At 35.6% G+C, this 20,395-nt stretch overlaps 1 protein-coding gene and 1 non-coding gene across 7 annotated transcripts; both read left to right on the top strand.

Moving 5' to 3' along the window:
• The first annotated feature begins 2,867 nt into the window (after positions 1-2,867).
• LOC107950695 (uncharacterized) lies at positions 2,868-9,625 on the top strand. 6 transcript variants are annotated; one of them, XM_016885595.2, is made up of 14 exons: positions 2,868-2,992; positions 3,368-3,431; positions 4,253-4,394; positions 4,801-4,985; positions 5,337-5,374; positions 5,454-5,533; positions 5,955-6,022; positions 6,183-6,510; positions 6,951-7,063; positions 7,150-7,215; positions 7,736-7,826; positions 7,977-8,044; positions 9,148-9,185; positions 9,316-9,625. In XM_016885595.2, the coding sequence occupies exons 1-14, from the start codon at positions 2,967-2,969 to the stop codon at positions 9,503-9,505; spliced, it is 1,497 nt and encodes a 498-aa protein (XP_016741084.1). In that variant the 5' UTR covers positions 2,868-2,966; the 3' UTR covers positions 9,506-9,625. The 6 variants fall into 6 exon arrangements, with proteins under 6 accessions (XP_016741084.1, XP_016741089.1, XP_016741085.1 ...); XM_016885601.2 differs by lacking the exon at positions 2,868-2,992 and adding an exon at positions 3,084-3,115; XM_016885600.2 differs by lacking the exon at positions 3,368-3,431 and having other exon boundaries at positions 2,868-2,976.
• Positions 9,626-19,939: 10,314 nt separating this feature from the next.
• Positions 19,940-20,046, top strand: LOC121215756 (small nucleolar RNA R71). The gene has a single exon (XR_005911731.1). It is a non-coding gene; the product is annotated as a small nucleolar RNA R71 (small nucleolar RNA).
• Positions 20,047-20,395: the final 349 nt, after the last annotated feature.

Below are 20,395 nucleotides of genomic sequence, written 5' to 3'. Positions count from 1 at the left end.
TCTGTTTTAAGGTTTGTGATGGCACCGGGGATGTATCTCTATCACCTAACACCACTGCCATATTTCATTATATGAGGCGTCCCACCCACTATGCATCTTCTCCAACGCCTTTTGCTTAGCTATCTAAGCCTTGCGGTAAGAGGGCGTGTACCCCATTTGGCTACGGATATTGGCAATTAACACTGGCACTGAAGTCCTAGGATCTGCTTTTATCGTGGGCAGTATCAAGCTAGCTAACATAGCTGAATCCACGGGTAGAGACACGGGTAGAAAAATGATTGTAGGTATATGCTAGGATGGGTAGAAAAATGACTTGAAATTGGCCTATTTTTCGTCTCCACGGGTAGAGACACGGGTGTATATCTCAATCATGTGTGACACATAGCCATGTGTCCCTTGTAGCTTTCAAGGGGTTGCAAGTTAGGCTGTTACACGGCTTAGCACACGGCCTGGCACACGAGCATGTGAGGTTACTTCGAAGGGTACACGACCTGGCACACGGGCGTGTGGTTTGGCCGTGTGACCTAAGTCAGTGAGTTACATGGGTAAGGACATGGCCGTGTATCCCCATTTCGAATGCCCACACGGACTGAGACACGGGCGTGTCTCTTGGCTGTGTGACCCCTGCAGTTTTGAAAATTTTCACTATTTTCTAAAAAATTCTATGAGTTTCTGATTTAGTCCTGACTTGTTTCTAATATGTTTTTAGGGCCTTGAGGGCTCGTATGAGCAACAATATGTATGATTTAGATTGGTTTTAATATGATTATTAATGTGAATTGAAATGTTTAAAAATTGTATTCGTTTGAAGTAAAATTTTTAGTAATGATCCGTAACCCTGTTTCGGCGACGGATACGGGTTAGGGGTGTTACAGGCCAAGTTAGCCTGTACTAGAACACTAGTTAAGAACTCAAGTTGTCTCGCTTTGCAATCAAGAAGCAATTCAGCCAACAGATCAAGAGACACACAAGTAGTTGAAGCTACTACATGCATTAACTCATATTTGACCGGAAGTCCCGCAAGAATGATGCTAACTTGTTCTTGTTCAGAAATTGAACTCCTTAACATGATCAACATATCACTCATGAACTTGATCTCAGACAAATATTCTTTAATAGATAAGTGGCCCTTCTTCTAAGAAAACAACTCATGTCGCATACTAGAGAGTTTGACATTAGACTTAGGGTGGGTTTGGATGGGCGATTGGGTGCGGTGCGGTGCGTTTAGCTTACTTTTTGTCTCACGCTACAGTATCGCTACAGTATCTAATCTCACTGCCACCACTATTTTTATACTAACCGCAGGTAAACGCACCGCCCATCCAAACTCACCCTTAGTTGCAAAATTTTTTTCAATGGTTGGCCATCCATCATAGCTGGTACGAGCATTGGTAAGATAAACCAAGATCGCATCACCAACTGTTGAAAGAAACCAAGAAGCCAATAGTTTGTCTTGTTGTACATGTAGAACATAACCAAAATTCTCGATTAATTTCCCATTTTTATCCACAACAAACTGTGTTGGAACAGTAACAGTGCCCAGAATGAAACCTTGCACATCATAACCTTCAAGAATCAGCATAATTTGATGCTTCCATAAAAGAAAATTACTCTCACTAAGCTTGCCAGTATCATGTATAGGGAACTACTGAAGTCGTTTGTCAACAACAAAAGTGACTGAACTTGGATCTGAACAAGGAAAGTTTACGTGTTCGCCATTAGTATTGGAGAAATGATTTGAATTCTCTTCAACCACCTCAGGTGCCATGGCGGTAAAAAAAAACTCTAAACAAAAAAAAAACACCAAGATCAATGACAAAACCTTAGCTCAGATACCATGAAGAGAAATAACATGACTATAGAGAACCATGCATAGCTTTTTTATTAACAGCAAGAAACCAAAAACATACCTCAAGAGTCTGAGCTTAAGGTATTTATACAAACTTTGTTAACTGCTTAATAACTAACAAATAACTATTTCTTAACAAAATAACTACTAACAGTCCAATTGTTACAACAAGTTGACTCATTCCTTAGTACTCACGAATTTCTCAAGGGGTTTCGCTTTCAGATTTGAAGAGAACGATGTAGTCATTACCGACGGCTACATGAAGGCCATCAAGGCCCTTGACTTGGTCCCAAGACAACCCATATCGAGACACATGGTACCCTTGGTGCTATTTGCCTCAACGTTGGCTGCATCCCTTATAAGGTATTCTACGTTTTATTGTTGGGTTGTTTTTTTTCCTCTGTAGTTGCTCAATGGACTTTGATTATAAATCTTTCCTAAGATTTGGACATGTTTGAATGGGTTCCTATGCCTCTCTTTTTTCTCCCTTTTGTTTTAATGTTGTGAAGTCTCGAATTATACGTTGAAAATGTAAATAAACTGATCTTGATATTCAACTAGTTCCCTCCCTTTCTAATTTGAAATACCTGTGGTGGATGTCAAAGTAAATTTTTTTAATAATTTTTTATATAATTTTAAATTTATTATAAAATTTTGAAAATATTTATGTATTTTTATATTTTTGAATATTTAAGAATTAAGACTAAATTGAGATCATTTTTCATGTTGATGGTTAATTTTTTAAAAATCATGATCAAATTGATGGTTAAATTTGTTATTATATTAACATTTAAACTACCATCTCACACTTCCATCAAACACTTTTCGGCACTTCACGGAAATGAATAAAAAACAAACTTGATTAGTTGAGTGACCATATTGAAAGTTTTAAAAGTTTGTGACCAAAAAAGAAACTTAAGTATAGTTTGATGACGTGCAGTGTAGTTTACCCAATTAACATTTACTAATTTAGATTTTTTTTTCTCTTGTCATATCCCCGTTCTCTTACCTGGGAAAGAAATCACACGCGTGGCACAGAAAAATCAAAGAACAAAAGTCTACTTGCTCACAGTCCAAAGGAAGAGAAGGCGGCAGCGGCAGAAGCAGAAATATACGAATGTTAGCTTGTAAGTCTCTTTTCAGGTACGCTTCTTTTACTTAACCCTCTATTTCTTTACTAAGAAACTTTCGCTCTAAAATTGCTTATAGTAATTTTCTTTTCGAAAGGAAGTGAAAAGTTCGATTGGGTTTTTTCATTTTCCACAGGTTTGCTTTCAAATCTTACATTCCTCTTTTAGTTATACCTGATTCCTGTCTGCCAAGCAGTTTATATATGCACTATTTTTGTTTTTTTCAATTCAAGCAGTTGTTTTTGTTTCAATATGTTAGGCACTGTAAAGTTCAAAGGATTTTAAAAGAAACACCGATGAATTAAATGAAACATGAAGCTTTCAATCGCCGAAAGCGTTTCATTTTTTAATAAATACTATGGTAATTCAGTATTAATTATCTATGCAGAGTTGACCGTTTGTTGAAGCTCACAAATACTTATGTCAAATCGAAGCCGGTTAATTATTTTCAGGTTTTTATCTTAAAGAATATGTGTTAAGACTTAAGAGCATCACGATTTCAAAGATTTCCCCCCTCTAAACTTTGTTTTAATATTCATTTTAAATGTTTATGTAAGGTAGTGTAATCATCTTAAGTCATAAAGCCATATTGCTAGCACTTGAATTGAATACTGCCCTTTGATTCTTCCATGTCACCAGTATGTTTGTTTTGGTAGTTGTGGCTCAGTTTGTATAGGCGTCTTTTTTTAGAGTGAAATTATAATTCGTGTGTGTATTTTAAAATAAAATCAAGTAAACTTTGTGTTATATGTCATAGCTTTATAAGACTCAAACAGTGTTCCAAATCTAGACGGAGTGATCACACAAAATGGCAACCTCGGTAGCTATTCGAGTTCATTTCCTTATATCAGCATTGTGATTCTCTTCTTCCCATCCCAAGTATGTTAGCTTGATCTTTTGTGTTCTATTTGTTAAGGACTATGAAGTACTTTACTGCATTTGAATGAAATATTAAACTTTTGGTCACCGATGAAGTCTATGCTTGGTCACTGGATTGAATAGGTATAAGGCCCCATTTTGAGTTTGGAAAGGTAAAAAGAAATTTGGTCTTATTTTAAAGCAAATATTTTTTCCCTGAAATTAGTAGCTTAGTCTGAATTATGCTATTCGAGTTCTTATGTTATGCTACAGAGTCGGGAAAAGGTATCTGGATGTATTCTTTCCTTTCCACCTAACTGCTAAAATTGAATAGACCATAGATGTGGTAGAGTTGAAGAGGATACAATCTTACAAGGTTGTCAGGTTCATTAAAGTAATACCAACTTGCTTGCAGGGGCTATATTTGAATAAAAAATTGAGCCTTGATTTGAGGATAGGTGGGGTGAAAGATAAGCCCAGCACAATGGACAAGAAGAAAAGAAGGATAGGTACTCCTGTATGGAAACCAGTATGTACTCAAGCTAGTTCCCTTGAAGGTATTTCTTGTTTGTGAAACTAGTCAAACTACATGATGTTCTTCTCTATCATATCCTTTTTGATAAAGGTCATCTTATTCATATGTACATATGTTTTTAAGGTTAGGCTTTATCTCTCTCCATTGTTGATGTAATCATACATTTGTTTGCTGGTCTTAGTAAAAGTATTTTAGAAAATCTCAAATGCTTGACTTCAGGTAAATTTCTATTCAGTTTCTGGATTAAATACAGATTTGGAAACGTCCTTTACATTTTTGTTACTTGCATTGCTGTATATGGTTTTCTACAATCCAGCAGCTATGGGAGCTTTATACTTCTTAGCAGTTGGTTGGCTTGGTAGTTGGATCTTTTGTTGGTTTATATCGTATTTTATGTGGCCTGTAAAGTCTTTTATGTTAATTTGCAGAGCCTGTGGTGAAGGATGTCGGGGTTGAGTCAGAAATTGGAAGTCAAATGCAAGAAGTAAATGAGTCGACGATTGAAGTTATGGATGCAACTGTCACTCCTAAAGCCTTTGAGGATGATATTGAAGATGAAGCATCAAAAGAAAATCCAGTGCTTTCAGCTGCAAAGCACTCACTTTCTGTTGAGGTAAATTTAATTGTTTAACCTGTTAAATTTTCTTGCATTTCTGATGCACATTACAGCTGTTAGTCCTTGCCCTAGAAGAGGATTGAACGATTAAGACCTCTTGTTATCTCTGTTGAATTTTAATAACTTTTGGTCCTGAAGAAAATGATTCTAAAGTAGAAGTTCCTTTTAGGAATTACGTACTACAAGCTTTTGGAGCTTCTTTTATTCTATTGATAGCTCCCACATCAGCATTTTGTTCATGCATGATGTTTGCATCTACTCTAGGCCTTTGACTTTTCTTTTTGTTTCTTTTTTCCCACATAGTAAGCTTCAATTTTCCCCCTATTTTTCTCTATGCTTGATAAACAGGTTGGTGCCTCCGTGATTCGATTTGTCAGAGGAAAAGAGTATGAAGCTCAGCAGCCAAACATTACAAATCCTTAGATTTATTTTAATTTTTTTAAAATTAAATTATATTCTCTACAGTGGATCTACAAAGGAAAAGATTGAAAAGGAGACAGGAGTTCAGATTATCCTTCCGTCATCAAAGCAGGAGGATGCTATTAGTAAAATTTTGTTTTTTAATTCCTTAAAATACTTTTTTGGTTATATCACATTTCTTCTACAATTTTAACCTGAGCAATGCCAAACTTATCTGGTTATAAAAATTTTACTCGTATGATTTTAAAACTTCTCTTGAACCTTAACTAGGATTTTTACCTTATATTTGAATGGTTCTTAACGTGGTATGAGAGCAGATTGGATCTGTGGTCCAGAGCTCAAATCACCACTATTGTGTTGGAAATTCAATTCAGCATAAGGCATGTGGTGGGCCTGCTAGTGTCCATGCCTCCATGGTGTTGGCAAATAAAAACTTTTCTTGAACCCCATGTACAGCATATGCCTTTAGGTTGAATGGCCCTTGACATATGAAATGTGAAATTAATTCCAATGGTTTATTTTTCCCTGAATGGTTATTGCATGCAGTTATTGAAGGCACTTCAGCTGTTAGCGTAGCTAAAGCTTCAAAAGAGATACAGCATATAATTAATGAGGTTAGTCAGCTATTTTCCTGTATTTTATGATGCAATGTTTATAAATATTTAGTCAACATGAGACAGTTCTGGCAATCAATATCTTGTTTCCATTAGGAACTTGATGACTGGTAGCCAATAATGAATAACCTTTTCTGGGTTCGTTGTTTCCATAATACAGGCGGTTAAGACTCCAAGTCTAGATTACTCTCATTTTGTGTCTCTTCCTTTAGCTATACACCCCGAGCTGGTTGCAAAGCTCGTCAACTTTCAGAACTCAATATTAGGAATCAGTGATGCTAATGCGGGTGAGAATCTAGAAGGCAACTCCGATGGAGATGGTTATGAAGGTGATGCTCAGGATGAGCAGCTAGATAAAGGATCTGCCGTGGCAGTCGAACGTAAAGTTGTCAATGACAGGGAAAGTGTTAAGGTGGATGTAAGAGGCATACCTCTTGTTAGTTATGCACCTAAAGAGCCTAAAGACTCAAAGTCTTCTAGTTTATCAGGCAAGCGAACAATCTGGTTCTTTGATGCTTCCCTTTCTCCTAAAATTCCATTTAGACATATTAGAACTCTATACGTATAGATAGCATGATATGCCTTGCATATGCACATATACATGCAAAAACCTTTATGGTCATTGCAAGTATTAGTACTGAATTCTTTTGTCAAATTTACAAAGTTTCCTGGACCTCTGAAAATTTCATGTTTGGAAGGTTTGGAACCATTGCACTTCATGTTGAGTTTGAATAAATAAATATTCTCTGAATAATGAATCCCCAAGATTCAGGGGTTGTAAGCCACAGTCATGGAACAAGATGCTGCTGCCTGCAATTGCAAGAACTTTGTGATTGATTATTAATTTGCAATACCTTTATTTCAGCATTCTAAGCATTTTCCTCTTATTGCTTTAACAAACCTTGCTGATGTATATTGGACTTGACAGACTTGAGAATCGAAAAGTCCATATTTATTAAACCTAAAACATTTCACCTGACGGTGCTCATGTTGAAGTTGTGGAACAAAGAACGAGTTAATTTAGCAACTGAGGTATTGAAGGTAAATTCTCTTGAATCGAATGATCAGTTGGATATTGGCCAATTCCAGAATTGCTTGATGTATAATGTTTTGTTTTTTCCACACAGAGTATCTCCCCAAAAGTGATGGATGCCTTGGATAATCGACCTCTGTTTGTAAGACTTAAGGGTCTGGTAAGTTTATCGTAGCCCTGATATTCTGACACTTGCTTGCTTAATATGTGATTTTTACTTGTGAATGAGCTAATACTGTTCAAGCCTGTTAGTCTGCAAACTCGGACAGCATTGACTCTTTCATAAATTTCCTTTAAGATATTGATAAGCATGCTTGGGTTTAATTGATTGCATACCATTGGAGAACTTATTATCTGAACTGTAAGAATAAAAAATTGGGTTTTCTTAGCGGTTGTTCAAGGTTCAACTCATCACCCTGGAGAGCGATTGCAGTAAATCAAAAGTACTCTTGCCGAGTTTTCAATTAGCTAATTGAGTTATCCTCTTATGACTGTTATTTACTGCTAGACTCTAGTTTACAGCCTTTTCTTTAATTTGGTTAACTAGTTACAAATAATTTTAATGAGGTCAGACTGCTGGAAAGAGGGAGCTGCTTTCATTTATTTTGCATTATATTTTGGGGGCATTTTATAGGACACATGGACACACTTCTTGAGTTAAAATCTTTCTATCTTCGCAGGATTGCATGAGAGGTTCTTTGGATAAAGCCTGTGTTGTCTATGCTCCTGTAGAAGAAATTGGCAGTGAAAATCGACTTTCACATGCCTGTCGTATCCTTTTTTTTTTTCTTCCAGTTTATATTATTTCCTTTCTTTTGACTCTGCACTTGGAAACAGAAGAACAATAATCATGTTCCCAATTTTTGTTGAAGTTTAAACTTTTCTGTCAAATTCTCTTTTGATTTCCTTATCATTTCTTAGAAGTTATTATTGATGCTTTTGTTGAGGCTGGGCTTGTTCTAGAGCGAGATATCAGACATGAATTAAAGGTAAGACTTTTGGCCTTATGTGTGTTTTTTCTTTGTTCTTTTTTCCTCTAGTATTAAATGCTTTTGCTATCTGTGTAGTTATTAGTTGAGATATTCTTGGTATTAACGAATGAACAGCAATGCTGTTTTTTGAATTTCAAATAAGTTTGAATGAGTCCTTGCTACACTTTTATTTGTTGAGATATTTTAGTGTTGATTATTTTTTAGTTGAGATTTTAATGTTGAATACTTCACGAATTTAGGAGAAAATCCTTGGGTTTCCACTTGTAAATAAAGCCTCCACCTGATCATCAATCAATGTAACTGTGTTCTCTTCATTTGTTTATTTGATCTTCTTTACTCAGAACGAAGTATGCCTTATTTGTTTGTTCAAATCTACCAGCATAAAGAGATTTTTGTCTTCCCTTCAATCCTAGATTCACCTTTTCGGCATGCTCTGCTCTTCATTTCCCTCAATTCGACCTCATTCACTTGATACTTGTTTACTGATATCAATCTGTAAAATGTGAGGAAACAATATTTAATTACACCTATGTATGGTAAAGTAAAGCCTAGTGTATGAATGAATAGTAACGCGATATGTCATTGAGCCTTGGTCTGTGTTACAATGTTCTCTCTAGAAAAGCTCCAGAAAATGAACATAGGTAAAAGGTGCATATCACCATGGATGGACCTTGAAAAAACCTGCAAAGTGTAAAACTCTTCTTACATGACAGGGACCATAGCACTCATCTATACCCCCCCCCCCAAACAATCCTCAAGGTCAGTCTATGGGTTCTCCTTTGCCTCGGGTCAGCTCTGATGGTTTTCCTCCCTCAAGAAACGATCCTCTAAATCATAAAGACATGCACCTTCTCTTAAATGTATACCTTGAGATTTGTATGTCAAACACTGAACGACAAACTTGTTTGCTGCAAATCTAGTTAAGACTATTGTCAGGGAAGGAAATAGATCAAAAGAAAGGGAAGAATCATATCTAGAAGTCAAATATATGCTTGTGTGCCTCATATGAAGCAATGTTTAGTTGGTTTTTTAGTTTCATTTTATTTTCCTTTCCTTCTGGTCTAAAAAATATTAATGTTGTATCTGTTGTTAAATTTCAGTTGCATGCCACTGTGATGAATGTGAAGCATCGGAAAAGGTGCCACCCCATTTCTGTAATAATGTTTATTTATTGTTATAAGTTGCAGTGCTGCACAACCTCGTGATTGTGCCTTCCCTAATTTCTTAATTAATTAATTTATTTATATATTTGGGGTGTAACTGTTCAGGAGGGGAAATCGGAAGGTAAAGTCTGATTTCTTCAACGCATGTGGCATTTTCAAGCAGTTTGGATCGGAGGAATGGGGCGAGTATCTCATCCGGGAGGCTCATCTTTCTCAAAGATTCAAGTATGATGAGAACGGTTATTATCATTGTTGTGCTTCAATCCCCTTCCCTGAAAACATGCAAGTCGACTGATTCCTTTGTTAATCCAAGTATTAGAGATACAGATGTTTGTTTTGGTGCTGTTTCATGTTTATACATAGTTTAAACAGAAGAGAAAAAATCTGAGAAATATAATGGAAGACACTTTCCTAATTTATATGGCAAAGTAGGGATGGGGAGTGGTTAAAGATTTCATGTTGCATTTGTCAGTCACGCCAAATAACCGAAAGGTACGCGGGGTACTTCAATCTCACGGTGTGGGATGTACAAGTGTGGGTGTTGCATGCCCCAATAAGTCGGTTTTGAAGCGAGAGGGTCAAGACCCACAGCTCACGAGCCAAGTGACCGTGACAAGGTCATGAGATTATTTTGCCAAACCCTCAAAGGGTAGGCAAAGTTGCTTCTTGAAGGAAAGGAATGTAAAATACAGGTCGTGCTATATTTCACATCGGGAAGAAAAGGAAAGGTCTTGCTATGAAGTGTGAGCACTACACACCCCAATAAGCTGGTTGTGTGGGAAAAAAGATAATGACCACACGACACTTGAGGCCACGATCATCCAGATAAGATGGGGCTAAGGGTTCAAGGTTTTTGTTGGAGTTGGTCAAGATTTGTGGGGTCATATAATTGATCATGTTGTTTTGAGGAATTCATTTGTTTCATCACTTGAAAAATGGGTTCAGAGAACTTCGCATTTTTCACAGGCAAGTCCCCATTAACCAGGGTCCATTCAAGTTAGAAGCGCCAATCAGGCGGGGGCTGGTGCGATGAGATATTAATCTGGGTGATAACCAAGGATGCTTTTTTACTAAAGCTAAAATCAGTATATATGGGAATTATTGTCTATCTCTGGCGCCATGGCTGAAAGAATTAATACTGCTAAATAAGTCATTACTCATCCTCAACCATCGAAGTATAGGATGGTCACTATCAGCTGTAAATGTTGAATTGATGGTATTAAATTAGATACGATTACATAATATGAATATAATATACTAAAATGCTCACGCCTTAAAATCTATATAATGAGAAAATTGTTAATATATTAAGATTCATATATTGAGCATAATAAGATATATGAATACGATATGAATTCACAAACTATTAGTGACTTCTATTATTTAACTGTGATTGGAGGTGCCATATTATTTGAATTTGGTGTGGCATCGCCCAAATTTCTACAGAGTAGTGATTTGTGTCTTGGATGAATCATTGAAGCGTGTGTTGTTATACGAAAGATGTTAATGACAAAAGAAACAAATGACAAATTGATGAAGAGAATTAATGAATGGATTAATAAAATCGAATGAAAAAAAATGCTAAGGTAATTGAAATGCTGTGGCAGTTCTCAAAAAATAAGTGGGGAGAATTTGTACTGTTGAATGATAGGTTGGAATTACTCAGGTTTTATTTTTATATCATAATAGTGCCATGACAAAATCTTGACCATTCTATTGCTCAGGGATTCACTACTATAGTTTGCTTTTTTCGAGAGCCAAACTTAAGCAATCATTACAAGTTTTTGTATGTCTACAAAACTCAAGAATGGTATCCAAATTGTTCTTCCTTTCACTGTACAAATCGCAACTTCTATGACTAGAGTGTTGCAAATATTCGTTCGAATACTCGTCTGTATCAATCGATAATAATTCACTTTATTTAATCTTTTCAGAATTAAATCAGATCTAACAATATACCAGACAATCATCTATGTCTAGAGCTTGCATGCATGCATTTAAAATAATCACAAATCGAATGAAACAATAATCTACTCAAAATTAGACCATGAACATTAAAGATAATAAAAATTCACTCAAATAATTCCAACCTAATGAGATTTAGCTCATGGATTGAACATTCAAATCCAAAATAAAACCATTCAACATCATCATTGTTTACGAATCATAAAGTTCAAATTAGAAAATAAAGGTAGAACTGCAAGAAGCTCTCGCTACTCTAGCTTTCACTTTAATACTGAAATTTGATGCAAAACCCAGGGTAGATTTCACTTCCCCTTCCTTGCGTCTGTGATTTTTTGCTCTGTAAGCTGTTACCATCTCCTCTCTTTTCTCTGAAATTTTCCACGAGAATTCGATGCAAAGAAAAACTGCTCTCCAATTTCTCCTTCCCCCAAAATCCTCGTCTTCTTGCATCCTTTCTCTCTTCCCTCCTTTATAGGGTAGATCCCTCCCTTTCAGCACACACATTTTGTTTCCTTTTTTTTAAGGTGGTTTATCTAGTACAAGTATAACTGGCTGAGAGTGACGTGGATTGAGTGCTACGTCATTTTCCTGGAATTGTCATGGCATTCTTATTGGCAATCTAACCAACACTTTTTCATAGCAATATTTCACTTCCTTCATTTTTTTTCTCCTTTCTCCTTTCTCTCTTCTCTCCTTCATCCTGCACCTGTTGCCAACAATAATCAACACTTTTCTTCCTCAGTAACAAATAATGACATTTATAGCACAACCCAAGCTTTGTTATGTAATGTTCTAAAATTATCCTAAAAATGCAAACATATTTACTTAATTACAAACAATTAATTCAATCCAAAGGCTTGAAATATAACTCTTTTCAAGAGTTATCACACCCCCAAACCTAAATTATTGCTTGTCCTCAAGCAAAATGTGTATGAGTATGCATGAATGCATGAATGCATGAATTTTCCATAACCACAGTTACCATATATACTCCTAAACCGCTTGCCGTATATTATATACCTCCATCTTCTATTAAAACAAAAAATAAAAGAGTCAAGTTTTGTAGGTTTGTTTAGCAAACGACGTGTAGAAAATGTTACCTAAAAATAAAAATTCCTAAATATTCATGCAATTCTGACTATAGTAAATACCTCCTAAAGCACTTAGGTTATCTTTCTTCTAAACTCAGTTTCTTTATTCTCATTTATTCTGTCATTTCAAAACTTTAATTACAAATATTATTTTTTTTTCTAGGGAATTCATCTTGTCACATGGTTTCTTTACTTGACAATCTCAATGGAGCATACAATAGATTGCCTTGTATTACATCATGCCACAATTTGAATGTAACTCACTCATGAAGCTAAGGCGTTTAACTAAAAAGATGGATGGAGCAAACAATTACCTCCTTAGCTAATCAGCCTATTATTATAGTGGAATGTCCTTCAACTATTTTTTTTTGTTTTTTTTACTCATTCTTATTTGAACTTGTTTTTTTATCAATAATACGATGGAGCAAACAAAGTATTATTGATCTACTCAACATTTTCAAACATTACATCGATTCTTATCATTTTGTCATGATATTCATTATTACACACTATCGGTTTATTGAATTTAAGTTTAAAAATTCCTAAATGTATTAAAAGAAACCTACTATAGACTAATTACAATTATAAATAAGGCATTCTACTTTTAGGAATAAATTTTCACACAACTATACTAAACTAAACATACCTATCACCCATCACAATTTTCTATTTTTATCGAAGAGTTATTATCCTCATCAAACATCATAGGTAACAATATACTTGTCATAGTTTGGCAGTTACTTGGCATTTGTATGTAATGGCAAAATGAATGACAAAATGCATGAATATTAAAACATATCTACTGCATACTATATTTACAGCACAACACACCCCTAAATCTAAGGGATGCATTATCTTCAATGCAGGAACAATGAAACATTTCAAAATGCAAAAACAACAACTTACAAATATAAAAATGTAATGACAACCAAATAGGAATGCATGAAACATATGTTATAAAATGAAAAAGATGAAAATGAAAATAAAAACAAAAGCTTGGAAGGAATCTGGGTTACTCTAATTGGGTTGGGTTGATTTTCTGGTAGCGCGTTTGTAGCATTGCTTCCTTTCCACTTCACCAGCATCATCTTGAACTGATTTCCCAACAACTTGCTTGTAGCACTTCTTTTTTAGCTGGTTTATTGGCATCTCTTCATCATCATCAATTTTTAATTTTCTAAGATCATCAACCAGTTGATGAATCACACGCTCTTGCTCGGTCATAGGTGTAGTGGATTTCGGTGTACTGGTAGTTGTAGCAGGTGTAGAAGTTTGAGTTATATTCGCTTCATCCTTATTAGATTCAATATGCACGGATTCAATTTTCTCCTCCTTTCCCTCTTTTTCTATGTTCTTCTCTGCAGTGGTTTCTGTTCCATCTTCATCATCATCTTCTGACAACAACAACAATTCTTTAGGAAAAATAAAGAATGTAGGCATAGGTCGGGTAAAGTTATTTTTAAGAGATTTCTTAATGGCTTTGTCCCGTCGTCTAACATATCTCCAAAATAGTGCCATTTCTTCTTGAGCTCCGCCAAGACCAGTGACTATCCTCATTTGTTATTTTTCCATCATCCGAAATTGTTGTTACAACATCTCAAGAGCATCAATCATTTTTTGCTTAAAGTCACAGTGAGATGTTGATGGGGCAACATCTGTAGTCATAGGTGGAGAAGCTGTGGATGTAGAGCCAAGATGCTTTAGCATTTTCTCCCCTGAAACCTCAGGACAATTTACTTGGTTATGGCTCCTTTAATGTGGATTTTGTCTTCATTTTCCTGAGTAGGATCTTTACTCTTTGACACAGTGTCGTAATGAGTGACGAAAATTTTAAGGTACCGGCGTTCTTTTGTGCACAATGGTGGACTTCTCTAAAAATAAATTTTCCAACATTTATCTTTCTTCTAGTCATAATCGAGTGCATCAACAACATGCATTCCTTAGAAATAGTAGAGTTGTTCGTAGAAGGGCTAAGACGAGATTTAAGGAAATGATACCATACCCTACATTAGGGCTTCAAAGTTACACGGTCGATGGTGTAGCAATCATTTCGAGAATTTGTCCATGTCATTCCTTCTACACATAAATATGTCAAAACTTGGTTGAGTCCTTCTGTCGTCATTGTCTTGACAAATTGAGAGTGTTCATCAAGGTCTTCAGGTAACCCATATTTCGTATTGATTGAATCTTCATTGAATAACACCGAGACACCACTCACATAGATGAAAGCATTTTTAGTGGAGGTTAAATGTGCATAAAATTCTGGGACTACCTTAGTAAGGATGTCATCAGGGTGGAGACAGAAGATTTGCTACCCGTATTTCTCCACGACAGATGAGATGGCTTCAGAATAGCCCATAAAAGGGGCATCTTGGAAAAGGAACATTTTTCCATGCAAAAAGGTTGCTTTGATATGTTATAATTATATTTTTTTTTTGCGATTTTGCTAAAAAATGTCTGTGGATACACAGAGGTGGAAGAAGATGGTGCTTGGCGAGCCATTTGAGAGAAAATAGTAACTGTAAAATGAAAAGGTTAGACCTTTAAACAGAGAAGGGTGAAGAAGATAAAACAAAAAGTAAGTTAGAAAAGAAGGGAATTGATTAGGGTAAAATGTGAGAGAAAATATAACTGTGACGTGGGGGATAAGATTAACTTGAAATTGTGCCTTGACATAGAAAAAAGAAGAATTGAGCAGGAAAAAGAAAATTAATAGAAAATATTATTAAACTAAAATTAACTAATATATTAAATGGGCTGATTTCTATAAACCTGGGTCGTAATGTGCCTACAAGAAAAGAAAATAATAGTTAAGTAAACTTATTGAATAAACTAAACAAAGAAATTAAAAATATAGTAAATGAATAAAACAATGCAGGGGAGAAATATTAAGCAGTTTGAAAAGTGATGGAATTTTTATCACGAATTATAGGAGCTCTAAAGTAATGTTTTAATCATTGGCCATTGACTTTGAAAGTAGAACCAGTCTTGGCATCTTTTGAATTCTACAGCTCCATGAGGATAGACATGTACTATCTCAAATGGGCCAGATCAATGAGATTTTAATTTCTTAGGAAACAATTTAAGCTTGAAATTAAATAACAAGACTTGTTGTCCAAGTGCAAATTACCGTGGCAAAATTTTGTTGTCATGCTATCGTTTGGTCTTTTCTTTATACAGCTTGACATTCTTACAAGTTTGTGCTCTGAATTCTTCCATCTCATTCAAATTTAATAGGCGGTTAGTACCAGCAACACTCCAATCCATATTCAATTTCTTAATTGCCCAATATGTCTTATGTTCAAGTTTAACGGGCAAATGACTGGGTTTCCTATAAACAAGCTTGAAAGGCGACATCCCTAATGGTGTATTGAATGCAGTTCGATATGCCCACAAAGCTTCATCCAATTTGGATGACTAATCTTTACGGGTGGGATTGACTAACTTCTCCAAAATTGGTTAATCTCACTATTAGAGACATCTTCTTGTCCATTTGTCTGGGAATGGTATGCTGTGGCAATTTTATGTTTAACCCCATACTATTCAGAGCATTAGCAACTAATTTGTAGTCAAAGTGTGAATCTTCATCACTACTCAAGGCACAAGGGGGTACCAAACCTGGTAAAAATATTGTTATGTAGAAATTCAGTACCGATTTGGCATCATTCGTTGGTAGAGCAACAACCTTAACCCAGTTAGAGACATAATCAATAGCTACAAGTATGTATACATTTCCCCAAGAAGGTGGAAATAGACCCATAAAATTAATTCCCCATACGTCAAATAGTTCCACTTCTAGAATAGTTTGCAAGTGCATTTCATACCTCTTCGATAGATTTCTTGTTCTTTGACAGTGATCGCAAGCTTGACAAAATTCATGAGCATCTTTAAACATGTTTGGCCAATAAGAACCAGTTTGGAGAACTTTTGCAGTAATTCTCATGCCCCCAGAATGTCCTCCATACGGTGTTATATGACAATGGTATAAAATACTTTGAATCTCATCATCTAGAACACACCTCTGAATTATCTGGTATGCACAATGTTTGAATAAATATGACTCATCCCAATAATACTGCTTGGCATCATGGATAAATTTCCTTCATTTTTGATTGGTAATTTCAGGTGGCAGCAATCCACTAACCAAAAAAAAATTACAATATTGACATACCACGGTAATGCCATGGTAACTAACAATTGCTCATCTGGGAAATCATCCTGAATACACTGATTATTACCGTATTCATTTCCTGCTTCAATTCGAGACAAGTGATCAACCACTTGATTTTCTGTGCCTTTCCTATCTCTAATTTCAAGATCAAATTCTTGCAATAGTAGTATCTATCAAATTAATCTGGGTTTGGCGTCTTTCTTGGTCATCAAGTACTTAATAGCAGAGTGGTCCATAGAAACCGTAACTTTGGTGCCTGCTAAATAAGCTCTGAATTTGTCGGAGGTAAATACCACAACTAACAGCTCCTTCTCAGTGGTGGTATAATTTAGTTGTGAATTTGTCAATGTATGACTTGCATAGTAGATAGCATGAAATACCTTGTCCTTTCTTTGCCCAAGTATTGCCCCTATAGCAAAATCACTAGCATCACACATAAGTTTGAAAGTTAAAGTTCAATCTGGTGCTATGACTATTAGTGCTATGACTAGTCACTTTTTTAATTCCTCAAATGCTTATAAGCACAACTTATCAAAATTGAAAGATATTTTATGTTCTAACAATGTACACAGGAGTTTGGATATTTTCAAAATTTTTTTGATAAATTTTCGATAGAATCCTGAATGGCCAAGAAAACTGCAAATACCTTTAACTATGGAGGGTGGTGGCAATTTCTCAACAACCTCAATTTTTGTTTTGTCGATGATAATCCCTTACTACAGAATTTTATGTCCCAGAACAATGCTTTAATAGACCATGAAGTGGCATTTCTCCCAATTGAGAACAAGGTTGGTTTCTTCACATCGACAAAGAATTAACTCTAGATTTTTTTAAACAGTCTTTAAAAGTATCGTCAAACACTAAGAAGTCATCCATAAAAACTTCTAAAAATTTCTCCACCATGTTCGAAAATATTTCCATCATGCAACACTAAAATGTTGCAAGGGCATTGCATAATCCAAACGGCATTCGTCGAAATGCAAAAGTTCCATAAGGACATGTGAACATGGTCTTCTCTTGATCAGTAGGAGCTATGGCAATCTAGTTGTACCCTGAATAACCTTCTAGAAAATAATAGAAGGCTTTCCCTGCTAATCTATCTAACATTTGGTCCATAAGTGGCAGAGGAAAATGGTCTTTCCTTATTACTTAGTTGAGTTTCTGATAGTCCATACAAACCCTCCATCCTGTGACAGTACGAGTAGGAATAAGTTCATTGTTATCATTGGTTACCACGATGACACCCCTTTTTTAGGTACACATTGAACAGGGCTCACCCAAGAACTATAAAAAATTGGGTATATAATTCCAGCATCCAACCATTTGATAATCTCCTTTTTGACAACATCTTTCTTAATGGGATTCAGTCTTCTCTACTGCTCGATAGATTTGCCATGAGAATCCTCCAGTAATATCTTGTGCATGTAGATTGTTGGATTGATTCCTTTGATATTCGCAATCGTCCACCCCAATGCCTTCTTATATTTCTTTAAATATTTCAAAAATTGAGCCTCTAGATCTAATGCTAATGCCACAGAGATAACTACTAACAATGTGTTGTTATCTCCCAAGTAAGCATACTTTAGATGTACTGGCAAAGGCTTCAATTCCAATGCATGAGAATCTTCTATGGATGGTCAATGAGGTTTAAAAGAATGGCCCGATAAATTTAATAATTCGAAACTTCTCCTTGATCCATTCTCAATTTTTTTAGCTTCCACCAGTTCACCAAGCTTTTCAATCATTTCTGCTTCAATTAACTCAAATGAGTCTGCATCACCATTAGAATTATTGTGATAAATTCCACAAATTCTTCCTGAACTACTGTGTCAATAATCTCAACAGTGTGATATTCTTCATCTGTATTTGCACATTTCATAGCATAACAAAGATTAAAATTTATCTGCTGATCATTAACTTTCATTATGAAGTCACCTTTTTGTACATCAATTAATGTTCTACAAATTGCTAGAAAAGGCCTCCCAAGTATGATTGGTACTTCTTTATTGGCCTTACATTCCAGAATAATAAAATTCATTAGAAAAATAAATTTGTCAACTCTTACCAACACATCTTCGATTTGACCTTCTAGATGTGCATATGAACGATCAGCTAATTACAATGTGACAATTGTAAGTCTTGCCTTCCCTATTCCCAGCTTCTTGAAAATAGGCATAGGCATTAGATTTATACTTGCACTTAAGTCGCATAATGCTTTGCCTAAATAATGATTTCCAATAGAGCAATGTATAGTAAAACTCCTTAGATCCTTTAGTTTTGGTGGCAATTTGTTTCTCAGCATTACTGTGCACCCTTCAGTGAGAGCGATAGTTTCAAACTCCCCTAACCTTCTTTTATTTGATAAGATACTTTTCATGAATTTCACATAGTTGGACATTTGTTTCAATGTTTCCTCCAATGGTATGTTGATATGTAATTACTTCAGGAAAACCAAGAATTTCTTAAATTGAAAATCTTGCTTAGATTTTTGGAAACGCTGAGGAAAAGGTGGCAGTGGCCTTCTTTCGATTTGTGAAGGTTGTTTTGCTGTGCCATTTTTATTTGCAGTACAAAATGAATCTGCTTCAACATTTTTCTAGTTGCTCTTTTCTTTTGTAGCCTGCTCCACTACTGGTTCTGAATTCTTCTTATTTGTGAAATCCAAACTACATTCTTCAATAGTGGTGACATTAACAACTCTTGGTAGTTGCGTACCACTTCTAAGTGTAATGGCTTTGCACTATTCCTTCCCTTGGGATCATGAATTTTCGGTATCACTTGGTAGTAATCCTTATGGTCTTGAGCTTAATGCTTTGACAATTTACCCCACTTGATTTTCTAAAGCTCTTAATGATGCACCTTGACTTTGAATGATAGCATCATTCTTGGCCATGTATTCCTTCAATAGAGCTTCCATAGATGAAGAACTCGAAGCTGAATTTTGCTGAGCATTTTTCCATGGCATGGGCTGATTGTATCTAAGTGGTGCACTCACAATATTCTGTCAAATAGCATTGTTGGAATTTCCCACCCCTTGATTACTCTAACTGAAATAGGGGTGTTGCTTCCACCCTGGATTATATATGTTGGAATATGGGTTGTTGTTGGTGCAATTAAAATTCCCATATGATAAACTGAGGCTGGGTTCGATGGGCATTCATCAAAAACATGATCTTCTCCACAATAAACACATGTTAACTTAGTTGCTTTCATTTCCTACACTACAGTTGGTCTTTTCAGTGTTTAAATCATATTCGTTAAAGATGATACTTGAGCTGTTAGAGAAGTAATCGTATCAAGTTCCATTATTCCAACAACTCTTCTGCTAGTCCCTACTCTTGTTGTAGGGTATTGATAATCGTTGTTTGCTATCCTCTCTAGAATTTCATATTCCTTATTATATGATTTATTGAGCAAAGTCCCATTTATAGATGCATCAACCGCTATCCTTGTATGTATATTCAATCCACTGTAAAACATTTCCATTTGCGTCCAATGTTGAAAACCATGCATTGGGAATTTTCTAATTAACTCCTTGAATCAATCCCATCCTTCATATAATGTTTCATCCTCAGATTGCCGAAAGGATGTAATGTCGTTCCTCAATTTGGCATTCATGTTTGGAGGATTATATCTTAGCAGAAACCTCTGATAAAGTTCATTCCAAGATGCCATCATACCTGACAGTAATGCATTTAACCATGCTCTGGCATAATCTTGCAATGAATAAAGGAATAAATTTAGTCTCAGGGCATCTTCAGGAATACCTTGCTGCCTAAATGAATCGCAGACTTCCAAAAAGAGTCTTAAGTGCAATCGTGGATCTTCAGTAGGCAATCCACTAAACTGCCCTATAGTTTGTAACATTTGAAACATCATCGGCTTTAACTCGAAATGTTGAGCTTCAATATGCAGCCTGATAATTCCTAGATCAGATCATCCAAGATCGGCACTACAT

The sequence above is a fragment of the Gossypium hirsutum genome, chromosome D03 (genome assembly GCF_007990345.1).
Source record: "Gossypium hirsutum isolate 1008001.06 chromosome D03, Gossypium_hirsutum_v2.1, whole genome shotgun sequence".
Taxonomy (NCBI): domain Eukaryota; kingdom Viridiplantae; phylum Streptophyta; class Magnoliopsida; order Malvales; family Malvaceae; genus Gossypium; species Gossypium hirsutum.
This window is presented reverse-complemented; position numbering and strand designations above follow the sequence as displayed.